This window comes from Myotis nattereri (assembly GCF_964212035.1).
Source record: "Myotis nattereri genome assembly, chromosome: 5".
In the NCBI taxonomy this organism is placed as follows: domain Eukaryota; kingdom Metazoa; phylum Chordata; class Mammalia; order Chiroptera; family Vespertilionidae; genus Myotis; species Myotis nattereri.
The window spans coordinates 51,836,716-51,857,218 of record NC_138080.1 but is presented as its reverse complement, the minus strand read 5'-3'; the positions used below and the strand labels follow the sequence as shown (position 1 = coordinate 51,857,218).

Below are 20,503 nucleotides of genomic sequence, written 5' to 3'. Positions count from 1 at the left end.
GTTTCCAAGCAGGATAATTGATTAATGCTATGAACTACCCAAAGATTGTAGGTCATCTTTATTGCAAATATTCTTCAGGAGCTATAGCAATTTTACACATATAATTTAAAATCATCTGTCATATGAAAAAGTAATGGGCATTGCCCTGGCCGGTGAGGCTCAGTTGGTTGGAGCATCATCCCATGCACCGAAAGGTCACAGGTTTGATTCCTGCTCAGGGTACATATCCAGGTTGTGGGTTTGATCCCCATTGGGGGTATGTATTAGAGGCAACCAATACACGTTTCTCTCTTGAATCAATGTTTCTCTCTCTCTCTTTCTCTTTAAAATCAATAAAAACATATTCTCAAGTGAGGATTAAAAGAACAACTAAGAAACTATCACCCTTTTAAGAAAAGAAGTTATGAGCATCAATTAAATAAAAAAAAAAGGACAAATGGAAAAAACAACAAAGGCATTTTACAAATACAATTTTAGCAATTTTCCAACCTATCTTTACCATGTGTCAAGTTAAATTCCTAAGATAAAATAATTATTATTAATATATAGGGGACTAAGAGTTTTATCTTCTATTTTAAACAAGATGTTTATTTTGTGAACATGTGTGACATAATCAGGAAAACTTATAATAATAAATATCTTATAGTAAACATGCATACCAGAAATATTTATATAACCCAGAAAAAAAACCTTCTTTTATGGTGCGCAAATACAGATTGTGCCTTATTTTGACCTCTGCATTTGTTCATTTCTACTCTTTGTCAACAGGGTCCGCGAGAAGTAGTTCTTTGGCTTTCGGTACATCATAAAGAGAAGAGGGCACTGGAAATTTTTTCAAGGGAAATTGCACCAGCAGGGACTGGAATGGGTAAGCATATATGTGTTTATAGTTGCAGTTCTGAGAATCCCTTACTTTCTAATCACCATCGTCAGTTGCAATATTCATTAATTAGACCTCTGAATATGCGTAATAGTGGATTTAGGTGATAATCCCAGACAAAGCAACCTGGTAAAGTTTATTATAGGTTTGCTGTGCCCATGTCACCACCCACCTCATCCTGGGTTCCAATTTCCCTACATTAGGGTCCTTTTTCCCCAGAATGGACTCCTCTGATGCCCTCTGAACAGGTCCCGTGCTGCCCTCTGAACAGGACCTGTGCCACTCCACACAGGGCCCTTCCTTTGGTGCCCTTGCTTTCCCCTCACAGCTGAAATTGGCCTGCCACCCTCACCGGTCCGGGCCTCTCAGGCTTCAGTCTTGCTAATCCAGTGAACTTATCCTATCATGGGATATAACTTCTGAAAGGCCATGAATTCCCACATTGCACATATGGAGAAATGTGGCTTAGGGAGGGAAGTGAGTAAAATGAGAGAAGGCAGATGCCCTCCTTTGGCTCCTAAGAAGAGAAGTAAAATTTTCTAGTGATATTAGTGTCACGGGGAAGAGTTCTGTTCCTTTTCCACTACGTTCCTTTTCCTCTACCTACGATGAGAAATGGAGGGGGGAATTGAATATTGGCGATGCAAGACTTACATTTTAAAATTAATACAAAGCAAAAGTGAACAAGTGGGACTACCTTGAACAAAAATACTTCTGCACAGAAAAAAAACCCAACAACAGCCACCAATAAAATAAGAAGGCAACCTATGAAATGAGAAGTATTTGCAAACCATATATCTGATAGAGGGTTAAGGAACTTATACAATGAACAGCAAAAAAACCCAAACAATCCAATTTAAAAATAGGCTGGGGAATAGACATTTTTCCAAAGAAGACATACAAATGGCCAACAAGTACATGAAAAAATTGTTGAAATCACTCATCACGAGGAAAATGCAAATCAAACCACAGTAAGTTGTCACCTTACACTTGTTAGAATTATTTAAAAAAGAGAGAGTGAGATAACAAATGCTCCTCAAGAAAGGGGATTGGGAGAGGGAGAGAGAGACAGACAGGAAGAAAAGGAAGGGGGGAGGGGAAGAAGAAGGATTGGGACAAAAATGTGAACATATTTTTAAGCTGCAAAGTAATACACATGAGCAAAATGCAAAGTGATCTCAATGAAATATTTGTACAGTATCTATATAATCTAGCCCTGTCTCTTCTCAGACTGCATATTGCGCATCACTTTTTTATTGATGATTTGGAATTGCCATTTTGAACATACAAACTGTACAGACTGATACTCCCTCTATAGTTTCCATTAGTCTTCAGGTTTGAGAGAAATAAAATCCATAATGTGTTTCACTATTTTTTTAGTTTGTGATGCCTCTAAAAAACAGTTTCTAAGTGATACTGAATTGGGGAAGGAGTTTAGGGATTCTAGGTACTATTAAATATCCTCATTCTAGGACTAATTTTTTGGTACGGTTTCTTCTAATGGAACAATCACAGCACACAGGCACAGCGTGGAACAGCTTGACACAACTTTACATCCTGCATAACGAGTTGCCAGCTTTCTGCTTTCAGTCAGTATCTGTGCCTTTGCTGCTCCCCAGTAATCCAATACCACATTGCAGATTGCAGCACCCCATTGCCAGGTGTCAGATTCTATATAGGTCAAGGTTCTTGATCTCAAACAGAACTCAAGTGAGTTTAAATAGAAAGAGATTTATTGAAGTTATTAGGTGTCTCCCAGAATCTTAGGAGAACCATAGAACCGGTTTGCGTACTACTCAGTCAACACACACACACACACACACACACACACACACACGTTGATTCTGCTGTATCAGGCAGGTAGGAAACTGTATGTCAGAGTCCACCTTAGTTGTCTCAGAAGAACGCGGGGCTCCACCACCCTGCTCCCCAGCAGATACCAACTCCCTGCATGCAGTGCCCACCTCTCATGGGTCATTTGTCATCCAAGTCCTGGTTAGATGCCTTTGCTTCCCGGGAACTTGGGCCACATGCTAGCACTCTAGCTACAAGAAGACTGGGAAGTGTTGGAGTTAGAATGGGTGAGGGTGAGCCAACCTGCAGGATTGGCCGCAGTTCCCTGCTTCCTTACAATTTCATTGTGAGACTTTAGGCAAGGTGTTTACCCCTCTAACGAATCCATTTTCCTAATACCTAACATGAGGATTTTGGACCTCATGGATTCCAAGAGTTTTTACAGTAATGCAAATCTGCATCTGCACTAGTTATAGTTCTGGCTTCCAATGAGGGAATCCTTACAATAACTAGTGAAAGTAAGTCAATGGGATTTATTGATTCAGAACTTAATTGTGGGAAGAGCAAGGCTGAAGCTGGCATTAGCGGTGTCTGTCTGTCTCAGCTGGCCTCTCACTGTCTCTCCTCTCTGCTTTGTGTAACGACCAGCTCCTCCATGAAGCTAGAGCAGCAGCCCCTGACCACTCGAAAGCTCACATCTGAGATCATAGAGGAAAAGAGTTCTTTTCCAGACTCAGTTTTAAAGGTCCCAAGAAGGACTCTTTCAGGCAAGCTTAGCTTGTGTGCCTGCTCTTATGGGCAGAGGAGTGGAGCAAGCATGTCAAACTCTTGGCCGGCGAGTTTGACATGCTTGCAGTAGAGTCTTTAACCAGAGAAGGGGTCCCATAGGTGTGGCCACAAGAGAATTGGTTTGAGCAGTCAGCCACCTCCAATCTATGACCAGTGCAGATTCTAATATGTGGGGTTTGTTCATTTGTTTTCAGGCTTTCATTTTGTGAATCTCAATGTTGTGAAGGATTAGTAGGTGATACAAACACCATATAGATTGAGCACCTGCAATCAGGGAGTTTAAAATTTTGTTATAGAGATAAAGCAAATAGAGGCATATGAAGATTTAACCACAAACAACATAATCCTTTCAGGGAAAGATTTTAAATCTAAAAGCAGTTGAATTGGAACTTGAAGGGATGCATTTGTTTAACAGTTTTGCCAGGCATTTTCCCCCAAATTATATTCCCAAACCAAATCATGTTTGGCTTAGACAGCAGTTCTCAACCTGTGGGTCGCGACCCCTTTGGCGGTCGAACGACCCTTTCACAGGGGTCGCCTAAGACCATCCTGCATAGCAGATATTTACATTACAATTCATAACAGTAGCAACATTACAGTTATGAAGTAGCAACAAAAATAATTTTATGGTTGGGTCACAACATGAGGAACTGTATTTAAAGGGCCAGAAGGTTGAGAACCACTGGCTTAGAAGATCATTGGTAAAATATAACATTAATATTTTTTCTTGAACTTTTGGCCTTCCCCTTTTTTCGCAGATGTTGACTGTGTTGGTATATAATGTACTGTGGAAAGTACATTATTATACTGAAATATATTTTGTCTTTAGCAATCAATATGATTTTGTACTTTGACTTTACCCTTTATGAACATAGCTTGTATAACAGGAAGAAAATCTACCATTTTCTCCATGAATCAAAAAATAGGTAGCTCATCTTAAAACTTATGTGGAATGCAGATAACATTTTGAATGTTAGGTTCTATTGTGTTGGCAATTAGATTGTGGAAAATGGGTGAAAGTTCCAGCCGATCAATGTGATGGTCTTTGGTTCATCGTACAAATGAACTTCCTCGTTTTATAATCTGAAGCACATGCATATTAAGTAGAGAAAACTAATTGCAGTAAATCCTGGCAGTAATCTGGATATTTCAATAATGTTTCATTGTTATTTCTGAATTTATTTGTAACACTGTTACATAAGGGTCTTATTTTTAAATTGTTTTAGTCTTGTCGGCCTCTCTCTCTGATTATTAATTTAGAGTGATTGAATCAGATTGTGTTTAATTAGATTTTATACTTAGATGTCATGTCAAAGCTCTTGAGTGTATTTTGTGCCTTTTTTCTGGTGGGCAATCCATATAGATGTAGTTAGTGGTTTGTACATACTCTGATGAACTATTTCTTTCTTCAAATTTCTATTGCCATAGACAATGAACACTTTATACTCATTGCTTTCTTGGCTGTAAAGACCAGCTTCTCCATGAAGCCGGAGCAACAGCCTCTGACAGCTCCAAGGCTCACATCCAAACCACTCTGAGATCAGAGAGGAAAAGAGCCGCTCATTCCCAGACTCGGTTTTGGAGGCCCAGAAGGACAACCTGTCCACCCTATTTAAGATCACCTCCTAAACATATCCTGTCCCCCTTCCCTGATTTATTTTTCTTGAGGGCGCTTACCACTATATGACCTACTTTAAAAAGATTTGACTTACAGTTGACATACAATATTATATTAATTTCAGGTTTACAACATAGTCATTAGACATTTACACATCACTGATCACTCCTTGCTTTCTAAAATAGGATATACATTTATGTTCAATGAAGGCATGAATGAACTAGGTGCAAAGGACAGCAATTCCAATAAGTGCAATGTAACGGTTTTAATGACTATCACAGTTATTTTATGACTATTTATCCCAGCATTTATGCCCCTTTTTTGCCATTGTAGGGCAGACTACAGATGTTTAGGAGGCTGAATTTACAGGGCTGAACTGGATTTGAAAAATAAGGGAGGGTCATCAAGGATCATTCTGGGATCTGGCTGGGACCACTGGGTGGATGATGGTTCCACCACAGAAAAAGAGAATATGGGGGAAGAAGCAGGTTTGGGCGGTATCCAGTAGGGAGCCACTGAGGAGACATCAATATATAGATACTAATTTCATATCAACATGCAATGGATTTGTAAAGAGGATCCTTCCAAGTAGGCTTAGAAGGATCTGCCAGAGGCTTTTTAAAATTCAAGGAAATAAAGTATTTTAAAAAAAGATGCAGTGGTCATGGTGTCAAATGATACAAAGAGGTCATATAAAATAAAAACAAAACAAAAAGTTCCCATTTGATTTTGCAGTAAGGATGTTACTGATGACCTTGGCTAAAACACTTTCAGTCAAGTGGCCGGGGCTGAATCTAGATGCAGCGAGTTGAGGAATATCATTGCTTTTATCATGAGAAAAGTAGTTGGTGTGAATAAAGAGGTCTTATATATGGAAATTCTATGCTTGAATATGGAGTTGAGAAAAGATAAAGAGAGGCCCGTCACCACAACTGAAGTAGCGCCTGTCCTAGTCACTCTCTAGCCCAGGGGTGGGCAAACTTTTTGACTCGAGGGCCACAATGGGTTCTTAAACTGGACCGGAGGGCCGGAACAAAAGCATGGATGGAGTGTTTGTGTGAACTAATATAAATTCAAAGTAAACATCATTACATAAAAGGGTATGGTCTTTTTTTTTTTTTTAGTTTTATTCATTTCAAATCCGGCCCGTGGGCCGTAGTTTGCCCACGGCTGCTCTAGCCTGTTACCCTCCTTCTTTTTGGCAACCACTGGCTAAGATTATGTTATTTATCAGCCATGTCTTTACTGTCTTTATCTCCCATCTAGCATGTAAGCTCTCCAAGAAGGGCGAGTGATTTTTACCATTCACTACCAATTCTCCAGTACCAAGAGTCACGCCTGGCTCATAGGGGATGCTCAGTACATTTATGTTCAATGAAGGCATGAATGAACTAGGTGCAAAGGACAGCAAAGTAGAACTGGGTGAATGTATCACTGGGAAGGGCTAAACCTCACTTAAAGGGAACCGAATGGTTACCTTGAAATACTTTTCCTCCTTTGTCATTATTTGAATGCATAATTTTAAGTCCTTACTCTTTAATATGATGGCTGATTCTTATAATAAAATAATCTTGTACAATGCATTATCCTGATACAAATTAGCAAATTTTCCTAAGGCGAGAGTCAGTATTCTAGAAAAAAAGCAGAAATGGATGTTGAACAAATATATACATATATATATATAATTTTAGGGTTAAATAACAAACTGAGAGAATACGCTTTAGAAATAAGTAAGCTCTTTTTTTAAAGGCCAGCAATTTAGCAAAATTTTGAATGATCGTTACAGTGTAACAGACTAACATACCTCAATGTGGGGTTGGGGGGATGAGGAGAGATAAACGAAAGAACTTCTATACTTATATGCATAGCCCATGGACATTGGCAATAGGGTAGTGAAGACCTGAGGAGGGGGTAGGGATTGGGCAGAAGGCGGGGAAAGGGAAGGGGGAATGGGGGATATCTGTAATACTATCAACAAGAAAAAAATATACTTAAAAAATACAGTGTAATTTCTAGAATGAGCAATGAAAAAACGACTATGCCATCTTATTTTCAGAAAGAACTGAATTGGCATTGTGTACATTCTGGATATCAGTCTAAGATATATATGTTTCTTAATAATCAGTGCCAAGTTTGCATAGACCATAACTGGCTTGTGTATATTTTTGGTGGTTGATAATACTGTAAATATTAATTTGACACTTTGATTTATTTGTATGTCTTTTATTTGTGAACAATCATAAAATCTCATGTGGCCCAGATAGCAGGAGTATGCAATGGGGACTTACTGTTAGGAATTTAAGCAGAATTCAGTAACTATAAAGTATTTCTCTAATAGGAAAAGAATAAGACAAACCCTCTCTTGACCTTTGTTTCACATGAAAATGACCGGAGTTTGACACCAAAATGACAGCTGGTTAAAGCAGCCTGAGATTTCAAAGTGCTTGAGTATATATAAATATTATGACTGATCTCGTAAGTGTATTGGAAAACACTTTCAGAAAGGTCCTTGGTTTAACAGTTTGCTACATTTTGGATTTATCTTCTGAATTTAGAAGAAATAGAATAATTAAAAACATGTAGTTGAACTCAACAGACCCACGATCAGAGGTTAATACTGTGAATGCATATTACCATGTTGTGCATAAACCGAGGGCTCAGATCCGTGTAGTTTGATGATACGACAGATACCGCTCCAAATTAACTTCATGTCAATAGTAATAACATGTAGAAAATCCATCACTAAAATTTTGTTTGGCCACTTCCTTTTCTGTAACAGAACATGTTAGGGCAGAGGGAACTCTCAGAAATCAAGGAAGGTCATGGACAGATCATTTCTAGACTCTGGTCTCCTAAGAGTCACAAGGGCATATCTACTGTCAAGCCTCTACTCCTGAAAATTCTCTTGACTTTATGTTTTAAATCTCATTCAAGCTACTGCTTATCCTAAACATGTATCATTCGGAAGGGCTAAGTAAACCAGACTCAGTTTTGAAGGTGCCAAGGTTCAGGCAAGCGTGGCTTGTGTGCCTGCTCTTGTGGGCAGAGGAGTAGAGCTGCTTGGAGTTTCTGTGCAGTTCTCTGTGGGCAAGACACACTTGGGATGACCCAGGGAAAAGAATAGGAAGCAAGATTAATAAACAAAGTCACAGTGGTGAAGTTTGTTATTAAACAGAACAGATTAAGATTATCGGCCGCACAGAGTTCAGGCAGAAGCTTTCCCATGAGGCTTGCAACATTTCTAAAAGGCATTAGCATCAATTAGTGAAGAATTAATTCAGAAACGTGAAGGTTGAGTGGGGACGTGTCATCTGCATGGGAGTGTAGATCTGGGGAGCAGGGAAAAGGCTGCGCCAGTCTCCTGCAGGTGGCACGGTTGGCATAGATTGAGATTAATGATTTTATATCTTTTTATTTTTACTTAAATATTTTTTTATTGATTTCAGAGAGGAAGGGAGAGGGAGAGATAGAAACGTCAATGATGAGAGAGAATCATTGATTACCTGCCTCCTGCATGTCCCATGCTGGGGATTGAGCCCACAACCCAGACATATGCCCTGACTGGAAATCGAATGGCGACCTCCTGGTTCACAGGTCAACGCTCAACCACTGAGAAACACTGGCTGGGCTACTTTTTAAATTTTTTTAAAAAAATAGTACATGCACATGGTACAGAATTCAGACACTGCAACAAAATCAAATGAGAATTAAGTCAGCTTCTCCCTTCAACTCCCAGTCCCCAATTCATTCTGAAGGGTCAGTACTTTTTTGTAAATCCTTCTATGCTGTATGCATAGGCAGGCATTTATATACAACTTTTTTCCCCCCAACACAAACAGTAGTATCATATACAACATCTCCATTTTATGCACAGATAACATGCAAGTCATATTATTCTAAACCTTGTTTTTTTTTAACTTAATAGATAATAATTTCATTCCTTTTAATTTCCTCAATTCCTTTTAACAGCCACATTATATTCTATCCTATAGATGTGAAAATTCCCTGTGATGGACATTTAAGTTGTTTCAAGTCCTTTGGTTCTATAAACCGTCATTCAAAAACCTGGAAATCACCCTGATACTCTCCTCTCTCTCTCATTCTCCACACCCAGTGTGTGGCCAGATTCTATCAGTTCCACTACGCAACATGTGGTGTGCATCTGTGCCCTCTTGCCACCTCCACTGCCATACCCCAACCACTTCTGACATGGCTTACCACAGTAGCTTCTCGCTGGCCTCCCCGACTTCACTCTTGCCCTCTTCAAGTCATTCTTCACAGGCAATGAATGGGAGGCTGTTCTCATCATAAGAGAAAGGCAAACTACAATGAATGCCATTTTCCACCTATTCGATTGTCAAATTTCAAAAATTTTGATAATATAGTGCTTTTGTAAGGGCTGTAGGATTACTAGTATGGGCACTCATACATTGCTGGTGGGTGTATAAATTAATTCACTCAGTTTAGGGAGCAATTTGGCAATATCTATCAAGAATGAGAAAGTATATGCACCTTTGTTTGTTTTTCCCTGCGGCCTGAAATGCTTATTTCCTTTGCTTATTCCCTTCTTTTATCAGTGACTTCCACTGAGAAACGTTTCCAGTCTAAATTTGGTTCCCTTATTAGCCTGTCTCATAAAAGGATGCAATTACATATTTATTTGTATGGATTTTACTCAGTGCCTGCTCTGAGTACCACTTTTTACTTTATCAGAAGGGGTAGTGGAAAAACTCAAGGAATCTGAGTTCTGATCATTCGACTGCTTAACTGTGGGCTTTCAGAGAATCACTTAACTTCTCTGGACTTCAGCTCTCTCTCTGTGAAGTCAGAAATCTAGACTAATTGACTTCTAAGGCCCTATAATTTATAGTATTGAAACAGTATGAGGATATAGTATAAAGTGAAATATACATAAATATTCAATGCTGGTTGTATTCTTAATATAATGTGAAATTCATCTAAATATTGCATGCTTGCATAAAAGAATTTTATAAGTGACAGTTTAGTTGATTATTTTCTTCTGAGTAACTTTATGATTATTTCCCACAGTATAGTTTCTTAATTCCTTTCTTACCTTTTACAGATGTGTCAGCTATAAGATAGTCTTAAATGACAAACCCTTATTGTTTTCTTATAGTACTCTCCTTGCCATATTTTTTAAGGCATTATATTTTAGCCAACATGTATCATTTGTTATTAAATCATAGAAGTCTTTTCCTATTCTTGTTCTTAATTAAATTATAAATCCACTAGGTGGTGTATATGGACAGAGAGAGAGAAAGGTTAGTACCATTTTCTTCTCTATAACTCAAATTTAAAAAGTTCTGTTTAGGAAGGCCGACCATGATTATGTTTTGGTTTTTTGGAGCAATGAGAAGCTGTCCCTATTAAAAAACAAAACAAAACCCACACAAAAAAACACAACCAAAAAAGATTTCCTGCAATAAAGTTTAAGGTTTCCCTTGGCTGTTAAAAAGAGTTAATTCTATAAACTGAATATTTAAAGTAGAAAAATGTATTAAATAAGTACAATGTTATTCTATTAATGTGATGAAAATTGTTTGCTGTCTTATCTCTTTCAGCTATTTCAGTTGTAATAATAACTTAATCCTATTCCATATGAATTTTTACTTGCCAAATTATTCCTCCATTTACTGATTCTTAATTATGAATTCTGGACATTGTTTTAACTTGCATTTTTCTGAAGAGCTTAATAGCACCCTGTGTTAGAAAATTAATCATTTGTTACAATGGACCACACTGAGGTTATATTATACCATTAATCAAACCCTTATATCAAGTAAGAAGGAAATTGTTTTTTGTTTTTTTTTTTCTCTTTAGCACCTGGTCTGATGGGAGTGGTTGGAGGTCGTCCAAAAGTGTGAGTTTATTGATGATATGCTAAAGTTTGTTTTTTATATACTGCTCCCCTCACATCATTTTCTGGATAGGGGGTGAGAGCAGGGCAGGTCTGGGTTCCTAGGCCTGTCCTCCTGGCACATCTTGTTCATTAACTCTCCTGAGACTCCCCGGAGCCTACGGAGGCTCTTGAACAGTAAGCTGACCTTATCTGAGAGGCACCTGTGCTGATCCTGGATGACTCAGGAAGGTGAATTGGTCCCTGGGGTTAAAGTTCTCATAGATAAATGGCTTTTCTAGGGAGTAGAAAAATAAGGCTGAGCTAACCTGTTTTTCCAACCACTAATTTACAGCAGGGGAAATACAATTTATTGACAAGTAACGGAACCTTATTTAGCTTCATCTAACAAAATTAGAGGAAGGTGGCCATCTCATTTAGGTTAGGACTTCTACCAGAATGGGTAGTTCTTTTCATAAAAAATGAAGTAAGTTCGTGTGCTGTAGTGGAATTTTCTAGCTGCTTTGTGTTCTGGTCTTCGGCGATAAGATGTGATATGTTAAGATTACTGGGTTCCACTGTGTATTTGTGTCAGTTTAATCAAGAATGCATGGATTCTCTTTTAGACAGAAAGAGATTCTTGATTTCTGATAAGACAGAAAAAGAGCTTCAAAAAAAAGTTATCTTGTACTGTTTATTCTTTCCTGCCCATTCTGTCCTGAACTGTCTACAACAAAAAGGGGTTCACCCCTACTGGTCCTTCAGAACTGCCCTTGTCAAGGTCTCCCATACCATTATTTTGTTTAATACAAAGGTCGGTTGTTGTCATCATCTTACTTGCACCCTGAGCTTAATTTGGCACTATTGGCCATGATTCTCCTCCTTTAAATATTTTCTTAACTTGGCTTCCAAGGCACTGGCTTTCTGTGGATGTCTCTTGCCTCGTTGTCAGAAACTCCCCCATCTCCTTTGCTGGATCTTCCTCCCCCCTGACTTTGAAACCTTGCAGTGCCTCAAAGCATGGACCTCCCTTCTTTTCTACCTACACTTGCACCTCTGATGAGTTCATTTTATCTTTACCTTTAAATACCGCCTATATGCCAATGGCTGTCCAATTTATTTCTCTAGCTCCTTTGTCTTCCTTGGTCCTCAAACTCACATACTATCTGTTTACTTACTAACTCCCATTTGGATGCCTAGTAAACATCTCAAGCTTAACATGTCCCAAACTCAGCCCCACAATCCCCAACCAACCAGTCCACCCTCTTTTCAGCTAATGGCAACTTCAAGCCAAAAACTTTCATGTCATTCCTGACTACTTCCTTGTCTCATGTCGTATATACAGGCCAGTTCTGTGTCAGAAGTTCTGTGTCAAAATATGTCAAAAGTCTGATCACTTACCACCCTCACAATGACCACCCTGGTTACAGCCACCATCACCTCTGGCCTGAATTATTACAATAATCTCCTAACGGATCTCCCTGGTTCTAGTTCCTACTGTAATCTGTTCTCAAAATAGAGTGACTGTTTTTATTTTTAAATTTTTGTTGTCATTGACACTATTGCAGATGTCTCCCATTCCCTCCTCTGCTTTGCCCACCTCCACCCAGCCCCCACCACCTTCCCCTGGCCTTCCCCACACTGTTGTCTGTGTCCATGGGCTATGAATATATGTTCTGTCTTTAAACATGTAAGCCAGATGATATCACTCCTTTGTTTCAAATCTTTACTCTTACCTAGAGTAGATGCTGAGTCCTGAAGATGGTCCAGCAGGTTCTGCCCAATCTCTGTTCTCCAGTCTCCACCTTCTCCCAGGCACTCACTCTCCTCCAGCCTCCCACACCGGCCTCACTTCCAGGTTGCCTCAGGTCTTTGCACTTTCTCCTCACTCTGACTCAGATGCTCATGGCTCCCTCCCTCACTTCAGGTCTTAGCCCAAAAGTCCTTTCTCAAAGAGAACAACCTGACTGCACTATTTAATGTTGCCTAAGATCCATTAACACTTTCTGTCTCCCTATTGTGCTTTAATTTTTTTTTTTTTAGGGAACTTATTACCATCTGACCTACTATCTATTTTACTAATTTATATTCTTTATTATTTTTTCAAATAAATTATCAATTTCTTGCTCTCTTCTTCCAGCACCCCCATGAGGCAAATGTTAGTACCCTTGAAGTTGTCCCAGAGGCTCCTTATACTATCCTCATTTTTTTTTTTTTTTTGGTTTCTGTTTTCTTTTTGCTGTTCTGGTTGGGTGTTTTATGCTTCCTTATATTCCAAATCACTGATTTGATTCTTGGCTTCATCTAATCTACTGTTGATTCCCTGTAAATTTTTCATTTCAGTTAGTATATCCTTCATTTCTGACGGTTCTTTTTTGTGGTTTCCATATCCCTTTTTATGCTGTTGAAGTTCTCATTAAGTTCATTGGGCATCCTTATAGCCAGTGAACTCTGTACCTAGTAGATCACCTGTCTCCATTTTGTTTAGTTCTTTTTGGTTTTTTTCTGGAGTTTTGTTCTGTTCTTTCATCTGGGACATGTTTCTTTGTCTCCTCATTTTGGCAGCCTAACTGTGTTTGTTTCTGACTATTAGGTAGAGCTGCTACCTCTCCCAGGCTGGGTAGAGTGGCCTTATGTAGTAGGTGTTCTGTAGGGTCCAGTGGCACAGCCTCCCCCATCACCCAAGCTGGAAACTCCAGGTGCACCCCTCTTGCCCTGTGCACTGTGTACACCCTCCTGTTATAGGTGAGTCTTGATTGCTGTTGACACATCAATGGGAAGGATTTACCCCTACAGCGGTCTGCTGCAAGGATGGACTGGGACCATGGACCTCCCACCACCATGGAGGATCAATTAAGTCAGGAACCAAAGACTGTGTACTGTAATTCTGTTTACACAAAGTTCAAAAAACAGGCAAAAATAAACTCATGTTTGGGGCTACACGCTTAGGTGGGAGAACTATAAAGAAAAGCAAGGAAATTATTTTCATCAATGTCAGGATAGTGATTACCTCTGTCAGGGGTGGTAGCGACTGGGAGAGGCAGGAGGGAACCTTCTCAGCTGCAGGCAGCAATCTGTTTCTTGACATTAGTGGTGATTATATGGATGTTGTTTTGTGATAAATCATCAAACTGTAATGTTTGTTCCCTGACCTTTTCTTTATAAGTATTATATTTCACTATAAAAAAAGGTTTAAAAATATTTAAGGATCCCAAGGTAGTTGGTCCCATAAACTTAATCTTATACACCATACAATTTAATAATAACTTACTTTGTCTCTAGTTTCAACTCTTGGTCAATTCAGTCCACAAATATTCAATGCTTTCTCCAGGTCTGTGTTTCTTTCCTGTTTATAATTGTTGTGGGTTTTTCTTATACTTTGTTGTCTGTCCACATTAGATAAGTCGATGTCCTCCTGACCCTTGTATTTAGGTTAAACTTAAATATTAGATCACACTAAAGGCCATTTATCTCTGTCCGTGTCTAGAAATGATTCCCTGGCTCCATGCAGACGTCTTTTAGGTCTTACGGGAGACTGGATGAAGGAATGTACTGGTGAAAATCCAGAGTTTGTACTAGAAAAACAACTTTCTCATTCAACTTCTAGTGACCCACCAGTGCTTGGCTTTTGTGTACATAAAGGCACTTTCTGATGAAGAGATAGGAGTGCTCCTTGGTATTCTCAACGGGAAATTGACTGGTGTGTATGGTCAGTAAGAAAACTAGGTAGAGGTGGGTCAGGCATGGCAGGTGAGTGGAGGTCTGGAGACCCCGCCCCCCTTTTTTCTGGGCCCTCAGATTTGTAAATCTCATGTTTATTGTCCCTTCTTTTGTATCATATTCTAGATCTCCTGTTCTAAAACCATTTTTCTTCCTGTATCCCAAGAAAAAGGTTAAGGTAAGAGAGACGCCTCAGTCTGCTTCAGTAGGATCTTAATTATACTTTCAAGCATATGTGATACTGGTATTTTTTGGAGAGATTAGTTTTGACGAGCCTCTTTAACTGTATTGTTCATTTCATTAAAAGATAAAAACTGTTAACGGTCATGGTTGCGGAATGGGTCACTCTAATTACCTGATTGTTCCTATTATGTGAAGATTAACCCTCCCCATGAAGTGGATCTGTCTTGACTCAGATGGGTGGACTACACATGATTGCATCTGCATTTCTTCCCAGGATTACAAATATGTACTGGATATTGTCTTGGTTGTTCACTTTTGAATATATTGTACGTTGCCAGTTATCTTATGTTTGGGAATCCGGACAGCACTCACAGTGAAAATATATTCATAAAATGTAAATGTCTCTGATAATTCAAATTAAACAGAAAAAAAAAGGAAAAATAAATGTTTCTAAACTTTCACACATAAAACTTTAGGAGCCATAAGCACGCCTGAAAACAATGTATTTCTTTAAAAAGTGATTGTCAGAGTAATCAAGCGCTTCTGAATTTTTTAGTCAGCAAGATTAGGGAGTTTTTTTAAACTAACATTTAATGCTAATAAATTATATGAAGGGAGGGATCATATCTATCTTATTTACCACTGTAGCCCCAGCACAATACCTGGCACATCATAGATGTCAAAAAATATTTTTAATGAATGAAGTTTATTGTGTTAGGCAACATTATGTGTGCTATTTTATTTAGTCTTCACAGTGATATTAAAAGTTAGGTTTTGCTATCCCCATTTTATTGATGAGGAAATTGATTCTCAAGGAGGAGAAAAGAATTGTCCAAGGTCACACAGACACCAACTAGAAAATGGCAGACATGGGAATCAAATTATGATGTGCTTGACTCCAAATCTGACATTTGATGATGACACTAATTTGAGCAAAGACAGCTAGTTGCCTTCCCAACAGCCATTTCCCTCCTCATCCTTCATCAAAGTCCTAATTTTGTCTTAGTGTCCTATTCCCTCAGGTGACTCAGGTAAATCCTGATTGGTCTAAGCCAAAATAATGTTCTCATTGCCCATGCCTGCCTGTGACCAGTTGAAATATAACCTGGCTGGGTCATTGAGATTGGAGAGAAATATTCTTTTTCTTTTTTAAATATACTTGTATTGATTTCAGAGAAGGGAGAGGGAAAGAGAGATAGAAATATCAATGATGAGAGAGAATCATTGATCAGCCCCCACTGGGGATTGATCCCGAAACCCGGGCATAAGCCCTAACCAGGAATTGAACCGTGACCTCCTGATTCATAGGTCGATGCTCAACCATTGAGCCACACCGGCGGGCAGGGAAATATTCTTATGGTTGGCGGTAGGGCGAGGGTTCTGGGAAAGGCTTTTGTTTTGTTTTATTTTGTTTTGTTTGCCTCTTTAACAAAGAAACACCAGGGGAAAGCAGACCTTTCTCTGACTCCTAAGTGTTGATATGCAGCGGTTCTCAACCTTCTGGCCCTTTAAATACAGTTCCTCATGTTGTGACCCAACCATAAAATTATTTTCAGTGCTACTTCATAACCGTAATGTTGCTACTGTTATGAATCGTAATATAAATATCTGATATGCAGGATGGTCTTAGGCTACCCCTGTGAAAGGGTTGTTCGACCGCCAAAGAGGTCGCGACCCACAGGTTGAGAACCGCTGATATAGGGGGATGTGATGCCTAGAGCTGTTGCAGTCTTCTTGCTGCCACGAGGGGAGCTAGGAGACCACCTTAGATGCCTAATGTACTGCTGGGCTTCCAGTGTTGCTCAATAAGTGGTAACTGTCAATCGTGTCCTTGCTTTTTACTCAGCCAGTTACTTCAGAGCTTGAGCCACCAACCAGTCACTCTTATCTTATTGACATTGTCAAAACTAATTACGCCTCAATTTTAAATATCTCTTTGCTAAATGGACATATAAAATGAAACGTTATCCTAGTTTTTAACATTATTTTATGGAACTGGGATGTCTTCACTTATTCATGAATTCACTATTTACTGGTGCCAGTTACTGGGGAGCAATGGTAAATACTTGAAAATGCACAAGGAAGAACAAAGAGAGACAGCCCATCGGCCTGGTTAGAAAGGAGAAGAGTCAGGGAAAGGTCAAGGAGGAAGGGTCAAGGAAGTCTCTGCACTGGAGCTGACAAGAAGTGACATTTGAACTGAACCCTAAAAAGCCAGAAGGAATTATCCAGGTTGGAAACAAAAAAGGGCATTCTCTGCAAAAGAGGTAGCATAGGCGATGCATGGGTTCTAAGAGAATATGGCACAATAAAGGAAGTACAAGTAATTGAGTATACAGAATACAGGTTGGGCAAATCTAGAGAGGTGAGCAGGGCCCTGGTCACAGAGGGCCTTGGGGCCAAGCTGTGGTATAAGGCATATATCAGAAAGCAGTGGGGAGTTACTGAAGGATAGTAAGGGAACATGATAGTACCTAAACTTCAAGAACATCACTTTGGCAGCAGAGAAGAAAAATTTGGGGAGGAGAGAAAGGGAATGATTAGAGATAAGAAAAGCAGAGAAAAATAAACCAGAGCTTTTAGATTCAAGAGATATTTAGGAAGTGGTTTAGGTAGAACTTGGTGATTAGATATGAGACATGAGAAAGTAGTGGGTAGAAAGTTTGCAAGAAATGCAGATCTGGCATGGGGCTGTGGAGGAGGCTGGCAGACATGAGTTAAGGGCTCCAATGCACATAAGTGAGTGTGCTTCACTGTGGTTTTAAGAGTAAGAAGGGCTGGATTAATCCACATTTGGGTAAGTATTGCAAAAGGAAAATGGAGCAAGAGAAGTGAGAAGTTGGATGTATTTTTTATTTTTAATGTGTTTTTATTGATTTCAGGGAGAGAGGAAGGGAGAGGGAGAGAGAAAGATAGAAACATCTATGAGAGAGAAACATTGATTGGCTGCTTTCTGCATGCATTTTAGCAGGGATTGAGCCCACAATCTGGTGACCTTTTGGCTCATGAGGCGATGCTCAAGCAACTGAGGCACACAGGCCAGGCAGAGGCATTATTTAAAGAGACAGGTTGAAGAACTAAACCAACCAGAAGAAAGTCTAATACGTGGAATGCAAGGATAGGACCTCATTCCAATTCTGGTGGGTAAGCAGCTGTAATTGGAACAATGAGGGTAACAGGAGCTTGTGGTAAGAAAGTTGAGCAGTGTGGTTAAAGATGTTACAAGTGGAGTAGCTCCAGGTAATAACAAGGGAAAAAGGATGAGTTGTTGATATCTGTGTGGAAATGAAGGTTACTAGAGTTGAAGAAGCCAAAGTGTTGGATATTGGAAGGGTCACCCAGATGGCAGATTTGGGATGGAGGGAAAAACCATAAGCCATGTTCCAAAGTCTCTGATACATGTCAGGGAATGAGGAGAACAACAAGAAGGGATGGAAGATAATAAATTTGAAATGTACAAGTTTTAAAGGGAGAGTCTTTTGATTTTTTACAGAGAGGAAGGGAGAGGGATAGAGAGTTAGAAACATCGATGAGAGAGAAACATCGATCAGCTGCCTCCTGCACTCCTCCCACTATGGATGTGCCCACAACCAAGGTACATGCCCCTGACCGGAATCGAACCTGGGACCCTTCAGTCCGCAGGCCGACGCTCCAGCCACCGAGCCAAACCAGTTAAAGCTAAAGGGAGAGTTTTTATAAGGAATTGGATGAAGGTTGAATTGCCAAATGCTAATAGTTATTTAGCACTTACGGTGTGCCAGCTTCTGTTCTAAGTTATTTTATTTTACTAAACTTATTTAATTCTCACCTATGAGGTAAGTATTATTATTATCCCCATTTTTCCAATGTGGAAACTGATGCTGTGAGACTTTTAATAACTTGCTCAAAGTACAAAGCCACGATTCCAATCTAGGCTGCAAAGTTCACACTCTTATCCACGTCACTGACCAGTCAATTCTGCTGGACAGGCCCAGCTAGCTCCTGTTGGCTAAGTGGTAAGTTCAAGAACAAATAGTCTCCACTGAAGGGTGTAGGGAGGAGGTAGTATCTGCAGTGGGGAGCCATTCAAAAAAGGCAGAGCATGACTGGTCCTTGATAGCATCAATTTCTCTATATTTTGTAGAGTCCATTTTATTTAGTATTTAAACATAATAGTGTGCCTTTGAACTATGTGTTAATATGTAAACTTCCTCAGGCCTTTTCAGAAGTGGGTGGGGTATACTTTTATAATAAATGGTGACATTAATTATTAACTATAAGTATTCAATTATGTAAAGGAATTCATTTGGATCTCTCAGAGAACTTATACAACATTCTGACTAAGAATGGCTAAAAGAAACTAAAATATGCAATCTGGAAAAATACACTGCTCTACTTTTTCTCTGGCATTCCTAAGCTTTGTGGTGACTAGTTTATTTGGGATTCATGACTACCTAATAGAAAAAAAATTCTCCTTCTTTTTCTTTTTTTCTTTTTGTTACATGTCAGACATTGTCTTAAAAACCAAGAGCTCAAGGATGTTAGAAGGTATTATAATCCAAAGAAGCCTATTTTTTTTACTCAAATTAAGTTCTTTTTATTTTCTTAATTAAGGCCCAAAGAATCTTTGAATAATGTGCTAATCCAATGAATCACTGAGAAATTAGCTTCTTTGTCTTATAGAGTTACTACTCTTCCTGAAAAGTGTAGCCCATAGACATGAGGAAAATATAAATTCATACAAAAAGAAATTTATGGTGTAATTATAAACTAACTGTACCAGGGATTCCTAATGAGAAGTCTGCATGTCACAATTACATTTGAGAACTCTGGTACATATAAAATAAGCTCTTTCAAAATGTGATTCCAGTTTTATTTAGAAATGCATCTACTGAAATGAAGCATAATGCACACAGGTTATGTTAATCATGAATGTGATCATGGATAGTTTAGTCCAAATTAAGAGTAGATTTGTCAGCTACAGAGTCTCCATCAGGTAATTTGTGAAACCAAATTATTATTATTATTCACCTGAAAGGTTCAGAGAGGCAGTTTTTGAAAGGTTCTTAGTTAGCTTTGGCTCCTAAAAAAAACTGTACAGTTTATAGACCGAATAGTTTCTACACAAGGGGAGAGAAGAGAAATTGGAGCATTGTTAGTAAAAAAAAAAAAAAAAAAAAAAAAAAGTTACCTTTTATTTCTACTACCACTCCATTCTTTGAAACAAAAGTAATTTGTGAAGTCAGGAAGTAAAGGCAGTGAAATTCAACACAGACCAGTTTATCTGATGCTTTTTCAATGCCCAGTTTGCACGGCTCTGAGTTCCCTGCTAAACTGTAGCCATATGGTGGGGCGGTGGGAGGGGAGGTAGAAATAAGTTGCAGGGTTTCCCTTCAGGTTGCTAATAATATATTTGAATTTTATGTTTATTGTTCTCTTGCTTGTTTATATGGTTTTGCCACTTATTTATAAATTTCTAAATAATCCATTGCTGAGTTTACATAATTTTGAACTTTATATAAGTGGAATCAAGCTCTTTTGTTCTGTAACTTAGCTTGTTTTGTTTTTTTTTCCACTCAAAATTATCTTCTGAGATTTATCAGTGTTGAGGCATAGAGTAATCATTTATTCATTCTTCATCACTATAGAGTTTCATTTTATGAATATGCTATAGTTTGCAAAC

General features: G+C 38.8%; 2 protein-coding genes across 2 annotated transcripts in view; both read left to right on the top strand.

Annotated features, from left to right (window-relative positions):
* The window catches only part of LOC308520254 (uncharacterized protein), a gene marked incomplete at its 5' end in the record, with an annotated part of 62,415 nt that extends 47,155 nt beyond the window's left edge, over positions 1–15,260 (top strand). Inside the window, 4 exons of the mRNA XM_081092766.1 lie at positions 769–868; positions 10,923–10,962; positions 14,785–14,836; positions 15,037–15,260. Coding sequence (XP_080948892.1) covers positions 769–868; positions 10,923–10,962; positions 14,785–14,836; positions 15,037–15,069 — 225 coding nt within the window. The 3' untranslated portion in view covers positions 15,070–15,260. The remainder of the gene's footprint in view (positions 1–768; positions 869–10,922; positions 10,963–14,784; positions 14,837–15,036) is intronic.
* Positions 15,261–19,748: 4,488 nt separating this feature from the next.
* The window catches only part of LOC308520253 (uncharacterized protein), a gene marked incomplete at its 5' end in the record, with an annotated part of 28,425 nt that continues 27,670 nt past the window's right edge, over positions 19,749–20,503 (top strand). The window contains one exon of the mRNA XM_081092765.1: positions 19,749–19,816. Within this exon, the coding sequence (XP_080948891.1) occupies positions 19,749–19,816 (68 nt within the window). The remainder of the gene's footprint in view (positions 19,817–20,503) is intronic.